General features: G+C 37.6%; 2 protein-coding genes across 2 annotated transcripts in view; one reads left to right on the top strand and one right to left on the bottom strand.

Moving 5' to 3' along the window:
• Nucleotides 1–7,162: 7,162 nt before the first annotated feature.
• On the bottom strand, nucleotides 7,163–13,815 carry erich1 (glutamate rich 1). Its single transcript, XM_005805990.3, has 6 exons — nucleotides 13,520–13,815; nucleotides 12,482–12,616; nucleotides 12,255–12,401; nucleotides 10,835–11,227; nucleotides 9,234–9,428; nucleotides 7,163–7,381 (listed from the first exon to the last, which is right to left on the bottom strand). Exons 1-6 carry the CDS (start codon nucleotides 13,536–13,538, stop codon nucleotides 7,281–7,283), a joined length of 990 nt encoding a protein of 329 aa, XP_005806047.2. The 5' UTR covers nucleotides 13,539–13,815; the 3' UTR covers nucleotides 7,163–7,280.
• A 403-nt stretch (nucleotides 13,816–14,218) lies between these two features.
• dlgap2 (DLG associated protein 2) overlaps nucleotides 14,219–23,240 on the top strand; it is a 160,499-nt gene continuing 151,477 nt past the window's right edge. Inside the window, exon 1 of the mRNA XM_023352139.1 lies at nucleotides 14,219–14,466. Coding sequence (XP_023207907.1) covers nucleotides 14,449–14,466 — 18 coding nt within the window. The 5' untranslated portion in view covers nucleotides 14,219–14,448. The remainder of the gene's footprint in view (nucleotides 14,467–23,240) is intronic.

Here is a 23,240-nt window from a genome sequence, read left to right as displayed (position 1 = left end):
AGCTGAACTACAGTTCACTTATAACTAAATGTGCACTGGTTTGTGACACACAGTAAGCTGACAGGATGAATATGATGCCTTCAATCATCCCCTGCATTTTTAATCCACCACAACACAATATGTCAGTATTCTGTAATAAGGTGCAGAAAACTGAGAGAAGCTTTGCTGTGGTGGGGAGAGGAGCTTCTTCTCTCACTCTGATTGAGATCAATACGTTTCCAGAGGGCTCGGTGTGCAACGCTGCAGCATAGTGAGGATTTATCAAAGCCAGTCAGGTGCATTACACAGCCTTCAGCCCATGACCACAACGATTTCACAAATCCTCGGAGTGCAAAGCCTGAACATGGCACCCAAGTTCTGACTACTTTTTATCCTACAACAGGTAAAAGATTATTTGTCATACGTGTTACTGGTGGATTTTTCAAAATTTGTAACCATTATAATCACATTATGTAACTATAAAAAAATGCTGTCCAGGGCAATTATTCAGCATCTGATGCCAGTTGGAGCTGTCAGTGTCCCCTGCTGAGTGGATTATGACCGTTTTGGTGGAAACCTGCTGCGCTATTCTGAAGAAGCACCACTAGGGCTTTAAGACACTTGCAACCTGCTGCAACTCGCCACTCATCAAATTTGGCAGACAGACAAGGCTGGCTCTTCAGATGGATAAAAAAAGACTGGTCAGACATTCAACTTTCTCACCATCAGTTCTTTTCAAAATTCATAAATGTTCTCAGAAGTTCCTCTGCACCTCTTGCCAAGACAGTGTAATCCTGTGCAACCAATAAGGCACAGCACACGTTCTCAACCACACTCAGTGTCTCGACAAATCTCAGGTCCCCTTTTCCCTTTATGTCTACACAATTAAAAACACCAACATTCATTTTTTAACTCTGCTTATGACTCAGAGAAATGGCGGACACTGCAGGGTGAACGGCACATTGTTTGGTCACATAGGAACTGCTTGAGTTCCTCAGGTCTTTGTCTCTCTAATTCCAGATTAGAATAATGAGCATGTGTTGATTTTCCACCAAGGTTAATCCCAGTAGGACAGTTTATCCTGAAGGAATCACCACTCTGCTTTGCCTGACTGCCAGCACCAAGGTCTCAGACACAAAACCCTGCAATCATAATCCTGCACAATGTAGCTGTGCATGCAGTTTACATTCTTGGATTTCATATTTTGAAACTGTTGTATCATTTGTCCTTCAGTAACACTCTCCATTGATAATATTGTCTGTGTTGTATGGACTACACCTGATCCATGTCAGAGAAAATACCATTGAAGTCATGGGCATCAATGTGCTGCTTAAGCACTTACAAGTACTGTAGCTGTCTGCTTTGTAAGTCTCAAAGAAAGAGGGACGATGCCAAACTTGATGCTTTTTAAATACCACAACTTTAGAATAGGGAAAATATTTCAAAATTAAACAATCTGACTCGCTAAGTCAAACTCAACATGAGTCTGGGAAGTTCCAGCATCTGTAATATACTCATCCAGTCACTCTTACTAACAAGTGTCCTGTCAGTGCCTTAAAGTTTGAGTTATTGTTACATCTATTGCACTATGTAAGGAATTCCATGTCATTATGGTTTTTATTTAGGGTAAGTCAGGTTACACTTACTCATATTCAGAGAGCACATGGGCCTCACTGCAGCTGCAACGGGCCAGCATAGCTACAATCTGAGATCTGAGGAAGTGTAGCTACAGGAACTTCACCTTCAATGCTTTATATTCTAACTTTATGACATAGTAGATGTTTTTTAGGGAAATTTCTGGCCCACAAAGGACGGAGGTGGGATCTCCTGGGAGGTGGGAGCTCGGCGGGTTACATCCAGGACACAGGTCCTATGTGTCGCAGCGCCAGGACCGCCGGCGTCAGTGTGCGTGCCAACCCAGTGCAGCACACGAGTGGAGGGCCTGTGATGAAGGGCCAACTGCCTGGAGCTGTAGCCACACATTCCGATCCCCACGGCCCCCAGCAGCATAGCCATACCAGGCATGGTCTTCTCAGCCGGAGGTGTCACAGGCATGTTATGGAACGCCTGGGTCTGACAGGAAAGAAAAAGCGACAGCTATCAGTTCTCCAACTAAACTAAACTGTGATTTTTCTCTTTAGAGAAAGAAAAGACTTGTCATTAGACACGAACAGTTTCATCTATGCCGCTTTATGGGACACAAAGATGAGCAAATCATAAAAACTTAATCCTTTCCATAGCTGCTGTGTCACAGGCAGTTAGGAAGCAATTCTTGTGTTCACTCATCCACTGCTCATATCTGTGTACAATCCAATGAACTGTCACCATCCGGGTTTCTCGGTTGTTTGAGACATAAACAACCACCACAGTGCAAAAATAAAAGCCGTTCCACAATTACAGGCACAGCAGCTTGGAAATATCTCCTAATTGTGGATCATGAATGTATATTAAGATAGCGCTGTGTTTCATCATCTTGTCACAGCGGAATTTATTGAGGCAATAGAGTGAAATAAATGTCAGCATTATGGCACCATATGGCTTAGGGGAAATCACTTTGTCAAAGCCAGTGCAGAAACAACTCATGGGAATTTTCTTAAAACCAGGATCAAGTTCAGTCATTAAAGCTTTTTCTTTTGTCTATTGGGTATTAAAAAACTTTGCTTCTCATGCAAAACATTAGATTATTTGCAAACAAGATTGCTCAAGTAGTTAGCTATGAACCTAGAACATACAAATTGAGATTTTGTTTATGTAAACGTTGAAAGAAAAGTTGTACTTTGCTCACCTGCAGCAGCCTGATGTAACTGGGAGTGAGTGTTGGGAGTCTGAAAAACATCTTGGAGCCGTCCACCATGGACTTCTTTTAAAATCCGATGGAAATCAGAGATAAAGGCTGGATCACCTGGGCTCTATTTTCTGAAGCTCCTCTCCCTGGACTCCCTGGATGGGATCCCCCACTGATGAATGGGCGGCCCTGGGTGGATGTGCTGACTGTCCAACCTATACTCTGTGCTCTGACATGAGACAGCCTGGTTAGCCCTTATACCGACTCCTTCCACTGTTTGCATAACAGGAAGGCTGCAGGAGGTGAGACTAAGGAGATTAAAGGAGCTGGGACACATGAACTAAGAGCTCAGTGCAAACAGAAACATTTGGAGATGTTTTCTAGATGATGCATTGACATTAAAAATAAGATTGTAAAAGTGCATGACACTGCTCAAAAATTTTATATTATGGTCAAGAGAATGTTTTGGAATAGACTCTAGAGGATTAATACCCCCTGAACCTTTCCAGATTCTACCATAATATAATCACAGATTTCAGTGCCTCTTCCTATTAGGACTTTATGGGAAATTATATATTTTGTTGTACTTTTTATGAATGAAAAAGTAAAAATTAGGTATTATATGCTTAACTCTGAAACCTCTAAAAAAAACAGCCAGTCAGCTTTTAGTAACCCAATTGGTTAATTGTGTGTTAATCTTAGTATGAGTTCTGCAAATGTTTGCTAGAGAACATTAGAGAACAAATAGCACCATAATTGCCAGAGAACTTTGAACACAGCAATAATCGATACAACATCCAAAAAATAAAAAGGATTGCACAACTACAAGCCTATCAAGATATACTTGCCTGTCTAAATTGGCTGGCCTTGTAATGACAATATTAATCAAAAAAGCAGCCAGTGGTAACCCTGGAGGAGCTGAAGAGATCAACATCTTATGTGGAATAATCTGTTGAAAGGATGGCTTCTTAGTTCTGCATTCCACAAACACTATGAATGTGTGATGACAATATATCCTGAGTTCACCACATGAAACATAATAGCATCATGCTATTCTTCACCTGGGACAGAGAAGGTGGTCACACTTGATGGGGAGAGTGGCAATTGTAGAAGAAGAATCTCCACCCCACTGCAGAGTGGGGTGGAGATTCACCTTCTAGCAGAAGCAGAATCTTACAAATTAAGCCTGGGGATGTTTAGATAATGCGACAGACTGGCGACCTGTCCAGGGTGTACCCTGCCTCTCGCCTGGAATGTTAGCTGGAGATAGGCACCAGCACCCCTCGTAACTCCTCTAAGGGACAAAGGTGTACAGAAAATGGATGGATGAATGTTTAGATGAAAAGATCAAAGGATATTCATTTTTGAATGGCTCACTCAAGTATAAGTACAGCACATTAGCATCACGTGTAACATCTTCTCCAACTACTGCAAAAGTCATCTAAAGTAAAAAAAACACCAGATTGTGTCATCTGAATTTGCTGTTATTCTGTTGATGTCCACCATGTGCTCTTTTGCTATTTCAGCTGTTTTTATTTCAGATTTAATATCTCTCTTGACCGCCTTGACCGCAGGGTTCTCGGTGCCAAATTTAATAATGAGGAAGCATTGCTGTGCTGAATATCCCGCATTGTGGTCGAGTGAAATAGTCTCCAGAGTGAGAATCCTACAGTAACCCTGTCTCTCATCAATGATTATAAATCTGGCTCCTAATTCATGTATCCATAAACAGTGGCAATGTCTGACAATAATAGGTCTTTTGATGCCCAAATTTCTTTCTTTGTTTGCACAAAACAGATGCATATAAAAGTGCAAAACAAGATCAATCTGATCCAAAAGGCTGTTATGTAGCAGTGCGTAAGCCAGGAGATTTCTCCCCTAAAGCCACAAATATGACTATAATGATCAGAAAACAGATTTGTTGCCTGGAAAACTGAAATATCTACTATGAGACAAGTTAATAGGGGAAACTGGGAGAGAAAAAGAAAAATAGGACCAAGGCATGTTGGGTTTACTTGGCCAAGATCTTATGTATAAGAGATACTTTAATGAATGACAAAATCTAAATCATTGAGCAGTGGCTAGCAACCAAAAATGCTAATCTGGAAATGTACTGCACCAATTAATATTCTCAGAGAAATCCTTGATACTTAGTGCTGTGGTGCATTTGCAATTTCCTGACACAAGGGAAAACAATTTAGATAAAAATATATTTATGCAACCACAAACAACTATAACTACTTACTACTACTTAAAATATAAAAGTACAGCTCTAATAAAATGTACAATGCAAAAGTAGACTAACTTGTCGTATACTTCAAACTGAATTTCTTATGTATGACAAAATCAGCAAAGTATGCAAATGTACAGCTTTTTTAATAAAACAGGTTACTCAATAGATAATATACATATTCTGTACAAAAATGTGAGGAGGATTATCTAAACCTGACACTTATAAACTTGCTGTTGTTGGGAAGATAATTAAGCAGTTGATCCAGCACTGAAAGGCCTCGAGCTATTAAACTAATCTAAAATCGGTCCATTAATCTGCAAATGATCACCCCTGTTTGATCTCACATAATCTCACAACGTCTGCCCTTATTTTCTCCTCTGGCTAATATCATAACAATGAGAATCTGAGCTCCCATCAGGTGCAGCACCTGGTCTCCATTCATCCACAAACACAGGCCACAGATGGCTGCCTTCTCTTAAAATACCCAGTCATCACCCACACATATCTGTGTTGTGAGTCGTAACCTGTTGCTCTCCACTGGTGTGTGCAGTATCCAGAACAACACTTCCACTGAAGGTGATAAGTCTCAAGCAGCTTTGGCTAAGGCCACCGAACTGTCACTGTCCAGCTGAGATAATTATTTGGCCTTTCTCTGAACTCGTTGCTGGGCTGTAAGCTGTGGGAAACCGTTTTAAAATAGCTGCAGACAGGCATTCTACGGAAATCGCGTTAAATCCCCATGTGGTATAGGTTTAAACTGTTTACCAACAAGAGTGCAAATGTTACCATTTAAAGCACACATAACCGGCGACATAAAATGCTCAATATACACTCAGTGCATGGTCTGGGTTTCTTGAGCATAAATTGCTGCATCAGTGCAGCGCAATATGGAAGCAATCAACCTGCAGCTCTGTTCAGATGTAATGGAAGACCAGGTTACTTTAATAGAGGCCTTCTGGTTGTCTCCACTGTGGTCTGGTGTCGCACCCCCCGCCGAGCTTTTAAGTCGGATGATTTTGCTGGTTAATCAAGCACAGTAACACCATGGTCATTAAGCCTGGAATTTTTATTGGAAGTGTGCTACACTAGAGTTTCTTGGTAGATGGCTATGATAACTTTGTACTTCATAAAACACAGAGGCTTGTGAAGTGACTCCCTAAATCATCACTGACTCATTCTACAACCTCTTTCAGACTTTTACAAAGATTAACTTCATCTTAAAGGACTTTGGATCACTATGCTGTTCCGTTTCTTCTTCAACTACATGAGATACTTCTGATATTGTCTCAATTCAGGAGCATCTTAGCCCAAGGACAGTGACAAAATGCTCAAGCGTTGGATACATGTCTGATGCCTCTTACAGAACCAATTCCAGCCAAACCCCATTCCTTGCGACATTAGACTTTCCATTAGTACGTTTTGATAAAGCACTCATAGCAATGTTTGATGTCAGTCACTGTCATAGCCCTAACAGTGGATTAAGAATCTTGTGTTGGTCTGGTGTAAATGTAACTCTTGAAAAATAATGTTTCAAGTGTAGTGAACCCCTAGAACCAGATTTTGCTTACTTTTTTAAATAAACTACTTAAAGCAATCATTTTATGTAGATGCTCCAGAGCATAGCAATTAAATGACAGGAATGTTAAGGAGGTTACCTAACTTTTAAAAGACTTAATTAAATGTCAAGAACCCCCTGGTGGTTAATGGGTGTTCACTGACTTCATTATTCCTTTGAGGCATTAATGATTCTTGGCATCAAGACAAGCATCTGTTTGTGTAAGCCATACGTGTGTGGTGGGTACAGCGCATCTGCTGTTATAGCATGCTGGACCTTAGCAGGACACTTGTTGGAAATCGTGTTGAAAAGGTGTGAGGTCTCAAAATTGCAGAAGCAAAACTGTAGCAAACCCATTACTATGGGTTTCTTTTTAAAATAAAATTAATATGATTAAGAAAAGTATAACAAAAGAAGCATTTTACACAGTTGATATTTGCTTTTTGACAGGATTTGTGAACTACAAATTATATCTACGTCAAAATAAGTCTGTTACATTATTCAATGTTTTTTTCAACTTCAAGATAACTCATAGATGGAAAAAACGTAGAAATTGGGTCTTGTTCGCATAAATAAGGACAGAAAAATCCTTGACACAGCAATCCTTAAATGAAATCTTTTTTCATTTATTAAAAAAAAAAAAATCATTTTCAGTAGAGACCAAAAAATTTCCCAAAAAGCACAAATAACCCCTCTGTACAGTGTCTGGTTTTTAGTTGCAGATGGTATTATTGCTGTGTGGTTGGAAGTCTTGTCTCCTTGTCTCTCTGCATAGGAAGAATCTCTGTGATCCAGTATTTGAACAGGGAAACAACAGCATTGGCTTCCTCTGAAACACAAAAGGACAGACTGAATCCCTTCGGTTACTGCTGACAGCACAATACCACATGAACAATTATGGTTCATGACTGGTTTTTCTCACCAAAAATGTGTCAGCACATCATTTGAAAATCTGCTTCCCACACATTTATTTAGAGACATCCTCCATCCAAAAGACATGGAATCCTTTTTTATTTTATTTCTTCTCAAAGTTTGAGCTCAGGTTTAACTTGTGCAAAAAGTAAAAACAAATGGCACAAGGAAGGCTTGTTGAGATGGCATTATTCATGGAAAGACTCCCAGGGTGAACCCAAACATGCTTAAAGGAAATCTGCTTTAAATCTGATCTTGAAGTCAATTAATTGCTATCCCTGGGGGGTAGATGGAATAAGAAGAGCTTTGGGAACTTTATTTGAGGAGCTTTAAAAGCACGCATTCACCTGGATTAGCTCCTGCATGACAGTGAATCTGGGTTACACTAAAGCACAAGATACTGCTTGAATAAGGTGGATGGTGTTTGAAATGCTGAATAAATCCTAAACATGTTCAGTTCAGTGATTCATAATGATGATGTCAAATTTAGCAGAGATATGAAATGTTTTCTTGCTCATACCCCTGACGGATTTAAATATAGAATTATTTTCATTGAACTAAGAAGTTTCTTTGGGATAGGAAATAAAATACAATACATGCAAGAGTGTGCCATTAATTTAGGATCAATTATATTCAATTTTAATCAGTAATGCTTAATAAATGCAGTTCTCGTTTTAATTTACAGCTAGCTTTTTGCATGTTTCCACTGGTATTGTGTTGATTTACCTTTTGTGATTAGTTGTTGGAAGCCTTGCAAATCCTAAAACTCCACATCAGAATGAAGTTGTTGATCTGGTTGGATCAATCCAAACCTTTAATATTACTTTCAGTCAGAACAAGCACCTTTATCAAACTAAAAGATGACTTTGAACATAAATCTGTCAGGGCTGTGAATAATTCTGGCCTTGGCAGTAAACATCAGTAGTCCAGGAAGAAAACATAATTATGACATAATATAAGCTAATAAAAAACAGAATGAAGATTGTCACATGTTAAGACCCATGGGGTATGAATACTTTTACAAGGCACTTAATAAAGCTATGCATCATCTAATCCAGTTAATCTGGTGCTGAATTTTACTTAGATAAACTACCTTTTGCTATAGAAATAAGATGCCTCATGTGATGGAATTAAAAAACAGTCTATACCTGTGAATAGAAGCATGACTCATACAGTAGGAAGATAGCTGCAGTGCTAGGGAGTTTAAAAAGCTTTGAGGCAGATGTAAAACGGGTGGGTGGAGAGGATTCTTTTGCAAAGCAGAAAACCAGTCATTTTGATGACACCCGAATCCTCTGGTTGGACTTTCTTCAAGCTCACTGAAGAAAGTCCGTGCTCATCCTATTCCTACAACACAATCTGCTTGCCCTCCTACCCCCAACTTCTCAGAAAAGGTTAGAATGAAATAGAGACAGGAGGTGTCTGGGGATGCAAGAAAGGTTTTGACTGGTGATGGCCTTAAGGCAAGACAAAACATGTTTGCTAAACCAGGGGAGGTGCAATATGGGCAAGATCACCTCTAGTATTAACCAAACAGAGACAAGTAGGTGCAGGTTTAGGCTGAAATAGGCAAGTGAGGGCAGGTATAATCAGCTGAGCAGTAAATATTAATAGGAGGCAAGCAAGAGCAGAGCGAGACAAGTATTAACCTGCAAGGATGTGTTTGAGAAGTGCCAGGGGCAAGCTCCAGCAACAACCATGGAGCGTCATTTAACAAACGCTTCTTACTGACCTATTTCCATTACATTTGTTATAATAATTTGACCCACCTTCAGACATATAGGCGTGGTTGTTGAGCTCTGCGAGTGCCGTTTCTAGACTGTGAGCTTGATTCTGTTGAATTAATTTTTTAAGACTGTACAGCTTGTTGAGAACAGAGTTTGGGTTAGATCCGCTTTCTAGACACCTTAGAAGGCCATCCACTGTAGCAGAAAGATGAGGAATCTTGATTCCACGAGGAGAGGCTGAAAATACAGTAAATTAAAAGTGGTTTGATATACAAGGCATTAATGTAAAGTTTAAAATCTTATAAAGGACTAATATTAAAACATCTTCAATCTATCTATCTGTATGGAAAACGTTTGAGACAACATGGACAACACAAAGTGCTTCAAACACAATAAAAACAGGAGGGGGCTTCAGAAATATGTGTGACCAACCTGTCAGATTCAGTTGCGAAAAATGTTTGTTTACATAATAAGCAACGTTATATTGTCTAACTTTTGTTAAGCTGTGCAAGATTTAAGTTTTTCCTAGATTATGACTTTCCAGTCCAGCTGACAGATCTGAGTGCAGTAACCGTGTGGACAAAGGTCTTGCTGGTCAGATAGCAGCCCAATATAAGACCACATTGAGGCTCTTAATTCTTCCTTTGTTCTGGTGCTGGAAGCTTCAGGTGGTTTAGAGTCATCAAATTCTTTCACCCTTTTCTTAAACTACAAGGAGGGTGAAGATTAGAATCAAAATTAGTACTTTTGTTATACTGAAAAAGTAATAAATCTTGGTCAATGTTAGATATTTCATTTTTCAACATTAAAATTCAAGTCACAACAGTTGTCAGAGTTGAGTGTGCGACAGAGAACTATTGAGCGAGTGTTTGTGAGATTTAAATGCACACAAATTAAATTATTGTGTTTACATTGATATGTGCGGTCAGATCAGTGCCACTCCACACAGCATGCTCAACAAAAAGGCATAAATATCACAACACACAGAAAAGGCTGGGGCAGCAAAATACATTTGAATACACCCCCAAGCCAATCAGTGACTAGCAGTTTTCTGATGTAGCATTTCAGCCCGACTTAGCTCTCTTGAAGTGGGGCTGATGCCACATAACCATTACTAGTGGAAAACTCTTAGAATAGGGCAAAGTGGATTAGAGCGACATCATTTGTTTGGTTACGTCTTTCTTTGGATCAGTTCAGTAAATATGTTTTGAGTAGGTTGACTCATTTCCAGTTAATTCTCTTTCAATCACATATTCAAGCATTCCTTTAAATGATGATCCTAAGTCTTAATCCAAAGAAATATACAGTGATCTTTTTGATTCTTTTATTGGAGCGTTAAATAGATGGTAAATGGAATTAAGTTATGTAGTGCTTTTGCAGTCATACTGACTGGGCCACATTCACCCATATTTATAGACCATTAGGAAACTTGGGGTTAAGTGTGTTGCCCAGGAAGCCGGAATTGAACCTATAACCTTTCGATTTCAAGACAACTACTCTACCTACTAAGTCACAGTCATCCATCCTGCAGGGAAATAATCCATTCTATAGACTGAGAGCTGCTTTAACAAAGGGTACAGGCCTCAGTGCAGAGACAATGATCAATGTCTACAATGGCTTGCAGTGGAGGTGCCAATACTCACAGTCTGACGAATAGATTTCCAGTGTTGTCTTCAGGAACTCTGACACCTCAGCAGCTTTTCTCTGGCTATCTTCCTCCTCCTCTTCATCTCTACTGTAAGTGAACTCTAGAGCAGCAGCACGGGGCATCAGTCCTAAGGACAGCAACTTCTCTTTGTGCCTCTTCTTCTTCAGCTTTCTCTTCTTGTTCCTGCTAATGTGCTCGCTTCCTTTGTCCACTGCCACCTGACTCTGACCTGACCCGTCGCTCACCGGAGGGCCATCTTTCCCAGAATCTTGAGAAGGGCCTGGCTTCTTCTTTTTTCTTCTTCTTCTCCTTTTCTGGTCTTCCGCCTCCTGGTCTTCTGCCTCCTTTTCTTCATCTTCCTCTTCATTGCTCCTATGCACACATTCCTCTGTTAGAGGCGAGGGTAAATTGCTCATTAGTGAATGTTTGAAACTATTGTTTCAAAAGCTCAAGACAATTTCCAGATATCTCTCCTCATTTTAGTTTGTAAGAGGATATATTCAAAGTCACCCGTTTAGATTTCCTTCCATAAACCCTCTCGTAATATTTTGAAGACTTGCAAAATCTTACTTATGCATGCAATTTTGATGTGTTGTTTTCACAGTTCAGAAAGAGAAAAATCCCATTATTTCTTGATGTCCCTCGGATTTAATTTCAAATTATTTTGCATTTTCTGTACATCAAAAGTAACAAGGTTACAGCTTTTTTCTGCTTTGCACAAACCAAATCACCAAGTACACATTTCAGTTAACATAGGTGATAATATTCAAAGAATTATAGTATAAAATTACACATACTTGTCAATTTTTATTTATCCTGCATCTAAAAGATGAATTGTCGGCTATTGATGGCTGAGCTGAAGAATGGAGAAAAGTAAGGACTCAGTTGTAAACAGTTTTTAGAGGTTATTTGTTGTGTGTGTATTTAAGATGAGATAAGTATCTGTAACCGATTAATTTATCAGTTTGCCATCTGTGCAAATTATTTTGAAGAGAAACAAATATTTATTTAACTCAAATACATTATTTTTATATTTATTATGTTTCTGGGTGTTTAATATTCTTCCTTTTCATGTAAAAATGGATGCAAAGTTGGACAGGATTATTCAACCGTGCTATATGATCAAACTGCTTCAGAAAAAACATTACAGCCCTATAAAGTGATATACAAATATATTCACCCAAGATCAACCATCAGCTGCACTTCAATAAACTTAGTCTCAGCTTAAAAAAAAGATCATGATTAATTTTTACTGGTACTTCCAGTATTTTCCTGCATTGGAGCTATAAAGACAATCAAAATGAATGACTTCAATTCTTGGGAGAGTAAACCTAGTGAAAGCCCATATCATAAATCTCTGTGAACTAAATGGTGCATGGCAATGTCCATAAATGTTAAGACTATGGCTGTCTTACCAGTAGGATCTTCTTCACGGTTTACGCTTTCAAGCTGGAAGAGTGTGACAGATTTCTCTGCATGTACATTATAGCCTTCAGGAGGAGGTAGGACTGTGTACATCTGGCGGCATTGACTGGCTGCACTTTGTGGCTTCTCTGCATCTCCTGATTCAAAGGTGATAAATAAAAAAACATATAAATGTAATATAAAACAAGAGCAAGGATGTGGCAAGGTGTGAGCTTACCAAATGCATTTTCTTCTCCACATGTTTTCACATGGGTTGTTGTGGCCTGATCTTCTGAAATGGCTGATAAGTTTTGCTCCTTTCCCTGAGTGGTAATTGCAGGATAGAGCTTCTGGAGAACTTTTGATTGAAACACTGTAGAAACAACACAGCAATATCTCTTAAATTGTTTTTTGATTTTTTTTAAAACAAATCTCATTCCTTTGAGACTAGGAAGGGCCTTTTACATACAGTCCTGCTGAATCAAATGCTGCATCATTTGACTCTAATGGACCCGTCAAACTAAATAAAATCAAGCAAAAACGAAGCATGTAGGATTCAGTGTATTGCAAACATATTCAAATGCTTGAACTTGTTCATTTTTTACATGTTACAGCCACAAAAATATTTTTAAAGAGATACTTTAAAATATCTCTTTTTAAAGTATATTTTTAAAAATATATATGCAACACAAATATATAGCATAACTGATGAAAGAAAGCAGTACATTGTTTTAGAAAATTAGAAGGTTAATTTGCGGGAGGGCACGTCACCCTGCCAGTTGCACTTGTGAAACATTTTTAATCTTGCTATGAATAATCTTTCACTTCACCAGCACGGTTTGTGTTGCTTTTTCACACACAGTTAAAAAGACTATTGTAACAAACTGTGCAAAACTCGAAGAGTATGAATACTTCTGTAAGATTGCATCATCATCTCAAATGTGTCCTAACCACCAATATTAGAAAACATTATTCTCGTTTTTTTTTTTTATTCTTTGTCATACTAAAAGAATAATAAAACTGCGGGGTGCCTTCACAAAAAACTTCACGTACACAATGAAGGATAAATTGATTAAAGTCATTACATTTAGCTACGCGAGAAAACTACAATGAACGAGGAAAGAGTGAGACACGTGCATTTGTTTACAACACAGGTAGTTAGCAACTTAGCACGAGACTAAACCAGCTAGCTGCATTATCGAGACAAATTTTTAGACATATGTTGTAGATATTTTATACGACAGGCTAATGTAGGTGACAACAGTTATCAGCTTACCTTCCTTTCTGTGTGCCATATAAACATTTCCAGCGTTCTCGAAACGAGGAAGACGCAGAAAGCTAAGCAATTTAGCGAGCTAACTATGCTACCAACATTCTAGCTTCTGCTAATCCGACATTGGTTATCTGGTACCTCGCATAGTTATTTACGCGCTGAAGCTGGTCCACAATTATCCAACCTATTATTTAACTACACATTAACTAGACTAAAGTTTGAAACTCGTCTCTTCCTCACCAACATTCACCGCCCACCCATTTGAAGGTGGAAACAAACAAGATCGCGAGGGTTCAACCACGGAGCCAAACTCTGTTCACTTTCCTACAAATTTTCGGTAAATTTACTTTTCTACATAAATAGCTTTCTTATTTCGAGGGTTCAATACAGCGAACTGACGACGTTAACTCACTCTTCAAATCGGCAAAAGAATTGTGCTTGTTTTACACAATACCAAAAGGTATAGGAGGTTAATATAACTATAGGATAGTTTAAGTAGACGATTACGGGAATAATTGTTTACATAAAATAGGTAATAAGCTAATAAAATCTAATTATACACAGGACGAATTAATTTCGAGACGAAGGTTTTTAGAATGGCCCACATGCATTATTCTCACGTCAACCAATCGATCAAGATAATCAAAGTTTATTAAATATCATGATTTATTTAAATGGATAACTTTTTTCTCCTAAAAAGTGATAAATCAGACTAGAGCTCCCCATGTGTTTGACTCCTGTAACAACAACGACTCGGGGCGTGCGCACACCAAGCCTCGCTGTAGGACGGGATGGAAGCGAGATGAGAATACTAAGCAGGTACCTCGTGGCTCAGTGTCAGCACGGGATGAGTTGAGATTTGCGCACCCATCAAACTTGGCTTGGGACCTCAGCATGTGAGCGCACTTTTGCAGAAGGAGGATCCGCCCAGGATGTCAGCTCTGAAGAAGGTAAAACCCCACCCCGCCCCTCCTTTCTCACCACTCTAATATCGCAGCACACATTTAATAATGTTACAGTAAATTATAAGATGTACCGCATGTATGACAGAGAAATGGGTATGTATTTAATCTGGGCTGGTTGTGAAATTTTTATTTTTTGTGCAAGGGAATTGGATGATGCATTATATAAATGGTTTACACTTATCCACAATGTAGTTTGTTTGTTTTTTTTTCTTTTCATTGTTTTGTATACACATAATCTGTCTACAACTACCCTTTAAAGTTGCTTTCATTCAATAGAAAAGCTTGTCTGAGGGGAGGCTAATGCCAAAACAGTCCCTGTTGTCTTAGAGTAACTTCTAAGATTAATTATATATCTTGTTTAATCCACCTAACACATCCTTTTAGTGCGCAGTCACGTAATACTGAAAGTGCTGTGCTGACTGTAGTTTCTGTGGGTGGATGAGCTTCACTGACTGTCTAAGCACTGTGAGCAGTGCTGGCAGTCGTGAATGAAAGTGGTGGTTCTTGCAGCTTAACATATACAAAACTACAGAAATTTGAGGTAATATGTTACATAACACATTGCAGGGAAGATTTCAAGAGCCTATGCAGCATTCGGATTGAGTACTGTCTTGAACTCACATGATTGATGTGAGGAACAGTTGCTGTTAGGGAACACTTACGCTACAAGAAATTGTATCAGCTGTAAAACACTGACAAATTGTGTTGTTAAATATTCAGAGCAGTTGTAAGTGGTGATGGCTGAACTCCAGCTGATTCTCATGATTGAGTGACACAGGAAAGAAGTTGGATAGATTGCCTGCTTCAGCAGGTGAATAAAGAGCAAATGCACCGCACTCAGTACGCACCGTGAGTGACAAAGTGCTTGCTGGCAGCACTCACATAGTCAGACATCATAATCAAAGATGCACTAAAAATAGAAGACCATATTCGTTGCAACTCTTCAGAAGCTGTGTGGAGTTGCTGCTTCTTCACCCAAGCGGCTCAGAAATTTACCTGAGTAGTCCTCGATGTTGTACTCTTGACCTGCTTAGTAATATTGAAGCTTTTATTTTAGACATCAATGGTCAGGCAGCACTTTATCAATGAAACACATTTGCACGCATGAAACTTTGCTGTATGAAGACTTGGATAAACTATGCATTGAAAATCAGTCAATGGAAAACATGTCTGTATGTGTACTAAAGACTTGTGGTTGCCGTAGTGAACAATGATAATTATTAGTTTAATTATCCAACATCACATTAACAGAATCATGATGGTTTTCTGTGAACACACTGCTGGGACACTCAGTATGTAATGTATGGATTATTGTGTAATTCACAATAAATAAATAAAATGAATTGTGAAAATGCTAAAAGAAAATGAATACATAACTTAACTTTTTGGTGGATAGGTGCTGCTCACTAATCCACATCTTTGATTAAAGAAAAATCTCATCACATGTGAGCTTCCTCTGCTGAACCAGGCAACTGCTCACACTTCCACTAAAAAGTAAATGATTCATATGAAGATTTTTTTTTTACTCATAATTCTCACAATCATGCTCCTCTGAAAAGAAGACAGCCTAATTAAAAGATACCACTTGGAGTGGATAGATAAAAGACTAAAACACCTAAGACTGCCTTTTTTCAATAGATTTTCAAAGCTGTGAAAGCTTCCGCAGACGTTCGCTCTCACACAAACAAAAGAGTTTGCCTGGACTTTGCCTGCTTGGAGCTGGCGAGATGAAGCACTTTTAGTCTACTTGACGATGCATGGCTTCCTGGAAACTTTAATTACAGTGCCTCGCAAAAGTATGAATACTACTTATCATTTTACATTTTGTCAAATCACAACCACGAACCTCAGTGAACTTTATAATATTATGCGAGACCAGCCCAGAGTAGTACATAAATGTGAAATGCAAGAAAAATGAAGCGTGATTTTCACATTTCTTTTAAAGAGGTTGTAGGAACATAGTGCTATTTGATACCACAGTCAAAAAACTGTTACTTTCTGTTATAAAACTACCGCATATATCAAACGTGAGTTAAAAGAAAATTTGACTTCATAACTTTATCCCTTGAAATTGATCCTCTGTCTCTTTAAGAAGCGCATACTCTTCACGACACTCCACCTTCAGTACGTCATCACAACAATTCTTCTCATTATGCCATAAACATCCATTCTTCAGAGCACTGGACTGAGAAGTAGCTTGTTCAATAAGCACAGCAGATGTGATGTGTTTGCTAATTGCTGCTGTCGCCAGTCTGGTGGAGATGAGTGGGGAAGAAACTCAGGGGAGCTCAGTGGAAGCTTGGCTGGAGCCTGCAGTTCCGAGCAGGAACTTTGTAGAAATAGGTGGCACTTTGTGGAAACAAGCATTTAAGCACCCCAGGGGAATTTCAGGGATTTCTCAAACATGCATTAAATAATCAAAGCAATACTCAAGGTATGTTTTCGATGAGAGAGTAGCATAACACAGTATAAAGCTCAGAAGAGTTGATTTTACAAAATCCCCCCTATAAAAAGTAAACTTCAAAATTTTAGTCTAATTATTGGAATTCTATGGTTCTCTGGTGGTGGCACTTGTTTCAAGCTGCGTAAAAATGTTTTCATGGTAAAGAGGTTTTGTTTTGGTCAAGTCATTGAGAAACTACAACTAAGTTGCTTAATTACTAAAATTGTAGATATTGCCTTTTTGAGAACAAAATGTTTGTTTTTATTTCCTCTAAAAAAACTGAGCATCAGATGAGGAAAGATCATGCAACAGCTCCTTAAATCCTCCATAGATGATGAACTGATTGCAGTCAGGTGTAGATACTACAATCAGGCCAACCACATCCCCAGGAGGGATCCTCTGCCAGAGGAAGAGACTCACAAGTACAACCACACACACAGGATTCTTACATATTGTGCTTCAAAGTTGCACACAATTGTGAAATGGAAGGAAAATTAAGTATTCAAAATTATTCATAAATTAAAACTTTAAAACCACAGATTGCATTTTCATAGAACCACCTTTCTATGCAATTGTAGATGTAACCAGCTTTGCACATTTATGCAAGGTGAGTCTATCACATTACACTTCATGGTTATAAGCAGACTAAATACCAAAAAAATTCAGTGGTTATCATTACTCTTGAGAAGCACTTTTTAAAACATGTGAAGAATATTCTTGGCACCACAAAAAAAAAAAAAAACACTGTAGTGAATGCAGACAGGACTGCTTTAGAAGTAAATTCTCAACCAGTTAAGGTGGGATCATTTCTTATTCATTCATTCACTGAAAACAGATGTGCTACTTTCCATTCACTGAGTCTCACTGTTTTTCCCTTAAACCTTCATGTTTACGCTTTTGCCTATATTCCCTTTTTATTTACACCAGGCACTCATTTTTTCTCCCCTTTCTGTGGTTTTCCATTATTCCTTTTATGCCTCTCTTTATTCACCGAAAGGTGTCCCTGCACATCTGCTGTAGTTTGGCTTCAGCAGAGGGAGTTGAGGATTGATGGGTCTTCTGCTTCATGGATCAAATGACAGCCAAGTGTGTGTACCTGTAAAGGAATCTAAGTGTTCATGTGTGCCTGGTACGCGTAGATGGATTGACTTAATGCTAATAGTAGTCACAAATCTTTCATGTAGGTGGGTCTCAGTGTGTTTTGCCACAGTTGCTGTTAGTGCCATGTTGCTCACATATGTCTCAGCTGAATGCAACTCTTTGCAGGGTTAAATAAACCAAGCCAACTTTTTCTCATAAAGCATAATACATATGCTGAACATAAAAATAAATTACACTTATTAGAATGTATCAGAAATAAATGCAGTGGTGTCATAATTGTGGGTTTGTACGTTTTGGCTATTTCCTTTTGTTTAGTTCTTTCTCCTTAGTTCATTTTGTTGTCTTCAGTGTAGTTTATCTTTGATTTTCCTTCTATCTGTGTTTCCCCTGGCTCCATGTTCATTACTAATTAATTACAAGCACTTTTTAGCAAAATCTTTGAAATCAGGGAACACTAAAGTGATCAGAAGCGTGAATGAGGCATTTTCTGATCCCATGGGCACTCGTTTCAGTGGGAGCAGCCTGCACGTCGTCTTCTTCTATTATTGTCCATTTTATTACACCAGATTTTACTGGGAAAAAACAAACAACCTAATTTTCGGAGCAGCTGTCCTTTGATAGTTTGCACAAAGATAAGTGACCACGTGTCTCATCAGCTGCAGGCCTTTGAAAACCTCTTACTGAAGACAAAAAGAAATAATCCTGTGCTCTGCTTTTAATACTTTTTTTAATTACTGCTGTGATTCTCTTGAGAAACACATATGTCTTGCAAAACAATACTGCTTGAAAAAATGTTTTACAGTCAAGATCCTTCTAAAGTGCCTGGATTTGATCTGAAACTGAAGGAGACCACATGTACAACAAGCAACAAAAAAGCAAGATTTTTGAGAAGGGCAAGTAGGAAAAATAATTTAGCTCGATTGAATTGTCTGCTCTTTTAATTACCTTATTGTGGACAGGCTGCTGAATACTGTATATCTCCTTGAGAGCATATAAGCAAGTCAACGCTAGAAGCATTGTATAAAATCCCTACAATGCTTATTTTTACTTTCACAATGTGGTCTCAAAATACTTAGTGATTAGAGAGAAACCTCTACCTCAGTTTTTGTTTGAGAAAAACTGTTAAAAAAATTGACAATAAAATATTTCTGTAAAAAACAAATGTAAAAAAAATTCCTGATTTTATAGTGAGTGCTTCAGCAATAAAATAATTGAAATAGATTGGAAAAAAACTGAATATATGGAACGACTGACTTTTTGCTATGATTTAGCTTTATTTAACATGTATTTATAAATTCCCTGCGTACACTGTGATGCATGAAGGTATTTTTATTGCACACATTATTGAAGGGAACTCAGTGAGGCCTGAGTTTACTGTGTCATTAACAGACACAGCAAGTACAAAAATAGTACGATAGTGAGCAAAATTATTTTCATGTGCTCAGTGTCTACAGTGCATTGCGATTTTTAAGAAGCAGCATGTCCTGGCAGCCAACCATCACCCCACTGATGATGGCTCTACTCCTCAACAGCAGGCAGCAAGATATCCTATTATGCATGTGCCACTCGTTGTAATTGCCTGTGTGCTGCAGATGCAGTGTGGAAATTAGAAGCGAGTCACTCTACTCATGTGTGCACTAGTGTCAGTGTTACCTGGCCCCCACGCTAACTAGTAGTGAGAGTCTACAGTGCATAAGGCTTTTGTATGTCACATTAAGTAAAATGAAAAGGTAAAAACTTTTAGTTGATTTTTTTTATTATCATTTTGCAATTGTTCTTTTCTAAACATAGGCTCCAGAACTGCTGTTATGAACCATGTTTTCATCCTCATCTTTGAGGAAGCTTCAATCAAAAACGATCCAAAATCATCCCCAAGACTAATGGGTAGTCAAAGAATAATCACTGGGGCTGTTCTCAGAAAGCAACTTCAAATGATCTGTCTTATTTGGTTGATTTCAATTAATAGTTATACCTTCAGATACTTCTTTTTTTCAGTGACTTCAGCAAGCAGGGCTACTTTTAAACATTTTAGTATCTACCACATTTATTGACAGACTAGCTAAAGATGTGTAAAAGGCTTTAACATGATTTCATCTTTTATTGCACTAACATTATCTGCAGATATTCTATTTAATCAGACATTTCATTAAATTACATTTATCTAAAGAATTGTAAAGCCCTTCATGTCCCATTTCCTTAAGCTTTTAGTTTAGATTCTTTAGAGTCATTCTTTAAAATGATTATCTCATCAATGTAGGACAGATATGTGTTGATTTTGATAAGTTGAATCAATTTTGATAAGTTTGATAGGCTGAACTTGCTCAAATCTACAGGCAAAGAATGGTTTAACTCAATCTAACTATTAATATTTCCAGAGGGGAGCTAGTTTTGAAGCAAGACAGCAAATGCATTTGATTTTGTAATCATACTTTTCTGTTGTTTTTATTCTTAATCTTTAGCCTAGTTCTGTTTATTTCCTGTTTTCTCCCTGTTTTTACATCTGTGTTTATTTGTCATCTCCCCAACCCCAGCTCCCCCCCACAGCTGTTCCACATTATGTTAATTAGACTCTCAGGTTCCTCACTTTAGCAATCAATTCTCCACAGCATTTAGGCTCCCTGTTGAACGTCTTGGTTTGCTGAATTTATCTGCTTTATGCTGTTCCGGTCCTGTTTTCCAAATGTTTCTGTCTGTGATTTCTTGGTTCTTTTTTTTTGTTTTTTTGTTTTTTTTTACCAGCAGCATTTGGGTCCTGTAAAATTACAAATCTTGACACGCTGACCGCTCAAGAAATACAAAAAAAATATTTAGCCAATAAAATCACAGTGCCTCTCTTCCAACTAATCCAGAAAATATGTTATGAGCTGTAAATAAGTGGGCTTTGTTCTGTCTTCACATTAAATTAAACTATTGGGTTAAAATTGGTGATTCAGATCAGCAGATGTTCAAATTTAAGTTTGTACAAATACCCATGTCCCAGTTAAATGTGTCCACATGTCTATTATTGATTTGTTCATAAAAAAAATTAAGCACACAACAAATACACTTTTGTGCAAATCTCCAGTCGTAAAATAACAAACAGATGTCCTACGACTTTATGCATGCAAAATTCGAAGCATTCTTTCCTGACTCCAATCTTTTTAAAGTGTAAATGAGAGGCAAGTAGTAGCAGTGTTTCTGACAGCTTGTTTTCCACACTTGTCCGATACAAATGTGCAGACCAGTCAGCACCATCAGTTCTATCTGACTGTCATGGGTTTGTGTTTGATTTATACCTTTTTTAAGCTTTCTGATCTGCAACCTTTTTTGCAGGCAGAGCATTACAGTATCTGTCCATTAATCCATCCTGTTTGTGATTTAAACTACAGGCTTCATATTTCAGTTTAACCAAATTAGATCTTTTAACATCGACTACGAATACATACTAAACTTTAGAATCTATGTAATATTACTTTTGTCATGACAAGTGTTTAAATGTTGTATGGAAAGGTTTATCCTTTCTTTTGCATGTTTGTCCCACTTGGGACATCAAACAAGTGCTCCAGACAAAGAAAACTTAAGATAAACAAATATTTTAAAATAATATTTTTAGACATCTTAGTCTGGCGCTATGTGAAAAACCAACCGCCATAGTCGTAGTTGTCATCTAACTATGACTATACTTTTTTTTTTTTTTAGAAAGTCGAGATACATTTTTTATTTTATTACTAATTACTGATTTTATTACTAATTACTGACAGTCCTCTGTGTTTAAGATATTACTTAAATGAATATAGCTGACTAGATGAAATACACTAAAAGATGTCAGAAAAGCAGGACATTATTTCTCAATTTGAAGAAATTCAGGAACGAATTAGAAATAAAGTCATTGAAAAGTCTGGAAGAGTATACACAGTTCTACGTCGTTTTGACTAAAGTGAACCAAAATGAGAGTTATTATCTACAAATAGAGAATAGGAGTGGTGGTGAATCTTCCAGTAGAGACTGATCAACCAAAATTACTCCAAGAGCAGATTAATGACTGATCCATGAGGTCACAAAAGAACCCAGAACAATATTCATAGCTCTGCAGGCCTCACCTGCATCCATTAACGTCAGTGTTTGTTTCACCAATACAAAAAAATAAAAAAATATAAAGTGGCATTCATGGGGAATATCAGAGGTGAAAACCAGTGCTGACCTAAAACAACACAAAGATCAGTTTCAGATTTGCTATACAACATGTTAACATGTTGCCATTCAAAACAATTATAAACTCCATGGTACATTTTTAATGAATATTGTGTGAAAGAAACAAAAGTAGAATAATCTTGAAATACTTTTCATACCACTGCATATAAATATATTTACTCACTGAAGTTGTATGTACATCCTCAATTCTCATGAGCAGTTACCATGCTGACAATTTGGTTTGCAATTTCTCTTTCATTGGACTGAAAAGTAGCTTTTGAAAAGTCCGCTGCAAGTCAAAGCATTAATTACTATAAACAAACTAACCATGTACAAATTCCTCTGAATTTCATCCAATGAAAGGTGGTATATTTCTAGATCTTTCTGGAAAGGTCCTTGCTATTGGAGCCCAAATGTTATTTTTGTGCTCATCATCTATAAAGGAATTTGATCTTTTTTACTTTAGTTTCCTCAGTCTTTTACGCTGTCATTGGCTTGTGTCTAAACTCCATCTGTTAAGAGCTTGTTGCCCCAAATTAGCTGGAAATGAGCAATAGAAGCAAAGGAGGAGTGGTGAGTGTCTGGCTGTTAACACATCACCACACCACTCTAAAGACCTGTGAGACAGACAGGGAAATAAAGAACCCATGAATCTATAGTGCAATTGTTGTTAGGAACAGTTTGATTAATATTAGTCCTTTCTATTCTTCCTATTAATCCAATTAAACTCAAACACCTATAAAAGCTCTGTTTATTTTCTTTAATTATTGTGGGCATTTTGCACTTCAATTTTGGTCTTATTTGATAATTGTAATTCATGAATTAACCTCTGCTGTTCTATATCTTTTAAATTCAAAATATATATTTTAAAAAATATTTTTTGAATTTATTTCAAAATATTTGAAATACAACATATTACTTATGTTCATCATAGTTTCTTGAAAAACGTGTAATTTTAAACCTTTTTCTAGATATTATTAGTATAAGGTTATTGTTGGTATAGAAAAGTGTATGTGCTTAACACATTTTGTTTGATAATTTCATC

Source organism: Xiphophorus maculatus, chromosome 19 (genome assembly GCF_002775205.1).
Source record: "Xiphophorus maculatus strain JP 163 A chromosome 19, X_maculatus-5.0-male, whole genome shotgun sequence".
Classification (NCBI taxonomy): Eukaryota; Metazoa; Chordata; class Actinopteri; order Cyprinodontiformes; family Poeciliidae; genus Xiphophorus; species Xiphophorus maculatus.
Note: the sequence above shows the minus strand (reverse complement) of the source record. Positions and strands in the feature narration are given on the sequence as shown.

Coding starts and splice junctions, on each gene's coding strand:
- erich1 (XM_005805990.3), bottom strand. Junction 12,402..12,481: donor TGGAGAAGAAAATGCATTTG/GTAAGCTCACAC, acceptor CCTTTGAATCAG/GAGATGCAGAGAAGCCACAA. Junction 11,228..12,254: donor CCGTGAAGAAGATCCTACTG/GTAAGACAGCCA, acceptor CGCCTCTAACAG/AGGAATGTGTGCATAGGAGC.